General features: G+C 44.5%; 1 protein-coding gene and 1 long non-coding RNA gene across 2 annotated transcripts; both read right to left on the bottom strand.

Moving 5' to 3' along the window:
* Positions 1-215: 215 nt before the first annotated feature.
* Positions 216-2,806, bottom strand: LOC125542888 (translation machinery-associated protein 22). Its single transcript, XM_048706109.1, has 7 exons — positions 2,482-2,806; positions 2,281-2,364; positions 2,138-2,205; positions 1,891-1,972; positions 1,620-1,687; positions 1,397-1,480; positions 216-713 (listed from the first exon to the last, which is right to left on the bottom strand). Exons 1-7 carry the CDS (start codon positions 2,642-2,644, stop codon positions 657-659), a joined length of 606 nt encoding a protein of 201 aa, XP_048562066.1. The 5' UTR covers positions 2,645-2,806; the 3' UTR covers positions 216-656.
* A 1,017-nt stretch (positions 2,807-3,823) lies between these two features.
* Positions 3,824-5,157, bottom strand: LOC125542887. Its single transcript, XR_007298160.1, has 2 exons — positions 4,724-5,157; positions 3,824-4,634 (listed from the first exon to the last, which is right to left on the bottom strand). It is a non-coding gene; the product is annotated as an uncharacterized LOC125542887 (long non-coding RNA).
* Between the last annotated feature and the right edge of the window lie 264 nt (positions 5,158-5,421).

The raw sequence follows: 5,421 nt of genomic DNA, 5'->3' as shown, positions 1-5,421 counted from the left end.
AACAAATCAGCTAGGGACCACAGCAACAAGTTCTGTGAACAAGTTTAATGATCATGGCAATTTATCGGAAATACTTTTATAATAATTACATGGCCACACTAATTCATGATGCATCATCCAGATCTATCTTGCTTCTTTTTTATAATAATGGGCTTCACACAGGACTCTGCAACAAAATGATGACAAAATACCAATGGTGCACACCGACAACGATCTATCTCCCTAAAAGTAGGTTATAACTTGCTGGATGCAATACAAAGTAACACAAAACACCAGACTGTTCCTATGAACGCACAGGAGACTGGGGCACTACTAATCTGCACTTATCTCTGCAGGTCCACAGATAGTTGGTACTGAATTGTTCTGAAACTAGGATTCAAAAGCACATTAAACATATATAAACCACATATGGATGTCATACTTGCCTGCAGGAGGAACTCGGCTATCAAATAAAAGATGATACACGAAGGCGACATGCCAGCAGTAATTAAAACACCACTTGTGAACTGACCCACAAGTCAAAATGGAGCGAGTTGTGTCTTGGGAGTAAGGATAAAGAACCCATTTGACAGGCATGCCTTAACGGCCATCTCTTGCCTTATATTTCTATCATATTTGTAGCTCCACTGGTGTATTGCCTTGTAAACCATATGCAATCAAGCAGCAGCAACCTTCCTTCCATCTTCTATGAAATATACGGCGGATTCAGGAACCTGAAAGACAGAAAAGCAAGGAGTAACCAACGTGAACAAAACGAGTCTTGCTAACTTTAATCAGATTATGGTGATAGGTCAATAACTGGTGAACTAAATTAGTTGTTCTATCAGTGTTCAGCCGCAAAAACATAACATCAGATTGTGCTACCTATTAGTCTAAAGTAGAATGAATCCTGGTTTGAGATCCAGAATAGCCACAGTATTACGAAACATATTTCATTAAAATGGAACCTATATCAGCAATTGATGAAGGATTGATGAGGTTGTTTGTAAAGTACAGAAGGTAAACCATAGGAGATTGATTCCACAATTTTACTACATAACCTTCTAAGCAAATATCAAATGCTCAAAACACCATTGAGCTAACCCAATGATCTATTATCCATGTAAGCACCAACTGAATGCCAGATCTCCACAAAGCTACAGTTGCTCTCCATTCCTATTATATATACACGAAGCAGGAAGTAATAACTAAGTATTCCTTGACTTTCATAGTTTCACTTTCTTGGTCTGGAAGGAGATTACTGATTTGTATTTCCTTAAATCATTACCGCAAAGATAACATCAGTCTTCCACGTGATGTGAAACCGAATGAATTGTCAAGTTGATCAGAATGCTAACAACGATGAAAGCATACATGACATGTAGACCATAATAAGATGCAGAGATGGACAAATTACATCAGGCCATGTAGCTGTAATGAAGTCCACAACATCATATGATATGTCTCCTTGGACATCGATTTGCTCCTTCTCAGTTGGGCCCTGGGGAACACAAAGAGAGAATTAGACAAGGCCTAAATGAAACACTAAAAGCCTTCATACTGCTCCGTCCCATAATGTAAGACGTTTTATGACACTACATTATGGGACGGAGGGAGTAGTTCCACAGATAACTGATTACCTTGACAACCGAAGCTCCAGTAGCAAACTTCTTTCCAAGCTTCTTTGAAGCATCACTCAGCTTTACACCTAAATGTTCAGGAAACAAACACGATCTATTAAATTATGTCCAACCTTAATAGCAAACATATAGTATCATCAAACTTTAAGGCAGGTTCAGCTCAAGTCTGGATCTAGCATCTACAGAACAACCTCTTCCACAGAGTTCAAAATATATTCATCTCCAATCTTTTTTACTTCACTAGCTGCAAACAGTTAAGTGTACCACTCACCAAACAAATCCAGGCCTTTCACCACAGTGACACACTTGCGCTTGTTGCGGACAATCTTCTCAATAATAACCTCTTGCTTGTCCTACACATAAAAAGGGACATTGGCATTCGAAACATTGCATGACAGACATTCTACATTGGCCCGAACTCAAACCAGAATAACAAATCCTCAATCTCAGACTAGCATCTAGGGTTGAAGTCAAACATCTAGAAACTGAACTGTGTAAAGTGTGCAAAGGGAAGCAACCTTTTTCTTGAGCTTGCCACCGGGCAGTCGTTTCACCTCTTCAGTCTTAGAAGATGCCGAAGCACCCCCTGCAAACACAGCACATCAATTTGACCGAGCGTTCCCTAGTTTTAGGTTTAGACAAGGCAGGAGCTCATGCAAACCTGCGCTTGTGGAGCCGTCGGCGGTGGAGATGCTGACGCCCTGGAGGCGCTCGCCGACCTTGCCGACGTCCTTATCATCGCCGCCTTCACATATCAAACGAACCACCACACGCGGCATTAGAGAGCGAGACCGACACAGGGTAGGCGTAAACGAAGCGGGGGATAACAAGCGAGAAGGCTAGGTAGGTCATGGGGGCGAACCGGAGGAGGAGGCCACGAGCTCGTCGGGGTAGACGCCGGGCGCGTGGGCGCGGAGCCACGGCTTGCAGCGCTCGAAGTCGGGGCCGAACTCGCAGTACTCCGCGGGGAGGCCGCACACGCCGCAGTAGAGCACCTTCGCCGGGGCCAGCTTCTCCGCCGCCATCACCGCCGCCGGATTCGATCCGATCTGATGGGGAATGCTCGACGAGGTGGGCTGCGCGAATCTGTGTTGCCCTGCTCGAGCGCTCGTGGAGTCGTGACGGATTTGGTTCTGCTCGAAGGATTTGGGTGCGATTTTTTTCTCCCCCTTTCCTCCTTTCGGGAAAGCGCAAGAGAACAAACCAGCAAAGGAAAAGTTGGTGAGTGCGGCAGCCCGGGGGTGTTGGGCTAGTGGAAATCCAGCCCAGGAGTTTCCGGATTTTTTCCGGCTTGGGCTGGGCTAGGCTAGGCTAAGCAGTGTGTTAATTGAGCTATTTCTATTCACGCTTATAGTAGACTCAAAGTTGGGCTCATCCTCGACCCAGCCGCGCTTCGCATATGGGTTTCTCGCGCCGCCGCTGCCATCATCTGATACTAGTCGAATGCCCGTGCGTTGCCACGGACAAAGAAAGATTTCATAAAAAAAAACTTGTGCACAAATAAATGATATACTTATTCTCTTGTCGTCCTAAGATGCTCTCTTTAATTTCGACCAGTATGAGGTTCTTCGGTCCCTTGTGTTCACCGTCCTTTCTCGCGTGTGTTTCCTATCTACCTCATTCATGATATTGTTTTTGCATACCTGATCTTTTTTTTTCTTTAGTTCTGATGACTTTTGTACGAATGGTCAACAAACCCTAACATAAATCTTTAGTCCCAGAATATAGTAAACATAATCTCCATCTAAGGGTCTGGCACTGTAGAGATCATTTGTCCAAAGCACCAACAACAACGAAACGAATGATATGCTTGGTTGAGACTTCTGGGGTAAAGACATATTGTTTTAGCTAAATATGGTAATTAGGGATTTGTTATCGAGACAGAAAGTTTATTATGCCATTTGGATGTGTGGAAAATTAGTTTGCAGTTTTTTTAATCATCGTTGATTAGGTGTTTTCACAATTATAAATGACGGCCATTTTTACCACCTAGGCTGTATCATAGCTTCCACCTAGATTGTTATCCTCAAGAAATTATTACGAACAAATCATAACAGAACATATCTGCTGACAAACAGTTATGCAAGCACAATCACAATGGGCTGATTATGGATATTAACAAACGCGTTGTGTTTAACATTTCAAATATTGATATTGAAAAGGATTATATGAAATTAACACACAACACCCACCAACAGGAGTCATTCTAAAAAAATAGGTCAACTGCATTTCATTTCTCTATAGGAAAGACAATTAATCATATACAGATGAAAATGCCTTGACTTTCCCATCCGCTCTGAAGCTATATGGATTTACCAGGTCAAGAAATTGCCATCGGCAAATACGAAAAAACACAGCTAATTGCAATGTTTTAGAGAGGTATATCACTATCATTTGGGAGCTACAGATCCAAGCAATCATATATATCAAAATTCAAGATATCCATGTGGACAAAAAAAATCGTTTTTGGTGCTCGCCCTCTTCCATCTTCTCTGTTGAGCTTCACATGCAGCAGCATCGGCCATGTGTTTGCTTCTCTGTTGTCTTTACTCTCCTCTCCTGTGATGTACGGATGTATACGTCTGGAAATATATAATCCGATGTTGGTCATGGGAGGCTTGCTTCAGCTTCAGCCTAAGAAGTACAGAAACCAAGGCAAGCACTGGCACTATTCCTCCTCAAGATGTCATTCTCCATAGTATAAATATTAGTGTGTGTGACTGTATAGCTTATCTCTTGCCCAATACCTCTTTGCCTGTACCAATTGACGCTCCTTGCGCAGCCAGACCATTAATCCTCCAATGGATCTATTAAGTACGCAAACTTGAGAAAGATTAGAATAGATTCGCAGGGAGGGTGGCTACCACATATTTTTGTATTGTACACTACCAAAGTATTTATCCATGTGCAGAATCAACTCAGAAACAAGCAGAATTAAACACCACAACCCAATGTGCAGAATCAACTTGGTTAAATCAATGACCAAAGGAAAAGATGTGATTCCCGACACAACACCTGTAGTTCCAAACAAACAAGCAGAATTAAACACCACACGACCCAAAAGCTCAGCCAGCACATGTGAGGCTCCGCGCAGCGATGCTTACATCGATCTGCTTCTGCAGATAACGCGACAACTTCTTGGGCCGTCGTGGCGGATGCGTGTAGCCAATGGCGAGAAACTCCTCAACGGTGGCGAGAAACTCCTCAACGTTGGGACTAAGAAGTCCCTCTTCCCTCAGCGGCAGTGCAGGCAAGCGTCTGCCCATCCGATCTCAACGCGGGAGGAGCCATAGTGGCGGTGTGGTCCTCTAGGGCCGCCGTAGCCGTGCGAGTTTGTGGGCTTCTCCTGCTTCGGCGACGGGGAGGAGGCGTCCACTAAGGCGGGGATGCGGTGGTCAGAGGCGGCGCCCATGAGGCCATGAGGGCCATGTAGGAGGTTCAAGAGGATAAGAGGGAATGGGGAAGAGATGGATGGGGGACGGGGCGGATGGGACAAGGGCAGGGCTTCCCTGCGTGACCGGATGGGGAGACGGGAGGGGAGATCGTGGGTGTGTCCTAAAAAATGCTAGACCTAGAGCAAGTATAATAGGTCCTACTCAGCAGGCTCTAAGCCGTTCCATGTCAGCAAAATCTCACGTGGATGAGAGAGAATGAAGGAGAGAGAGGACAGCCGGCGCTTCAATTACAGCCCGGCTATAACACCATACCCAAGAAAAAGTACTGCATGCAAGGGGGGCTGCATCCTCCGCTCCAATCAGTTGCAGTTTTTTCTCTTCCATGCATGCAACATTAATCACTACAG

This window comes from Triticum urartu, chromosome 3 (assembly GCF_003073215.2).
Source record: "Triticum urartu cultivar G1812 chromosome 3, Tu2.1, whole genome shotgun sequence".
NCBI classification, from domain to species: Eukaryota; Viridiplantae; Streptophyta; class Magnoliopsida; order Poales; family Poaceae; genus Triticum; species Triticum urartu.
Note: the sequence above shows the minus strand (reverse complement) of the source record. Positions and strands in the feature narration are given on the sequence as shown.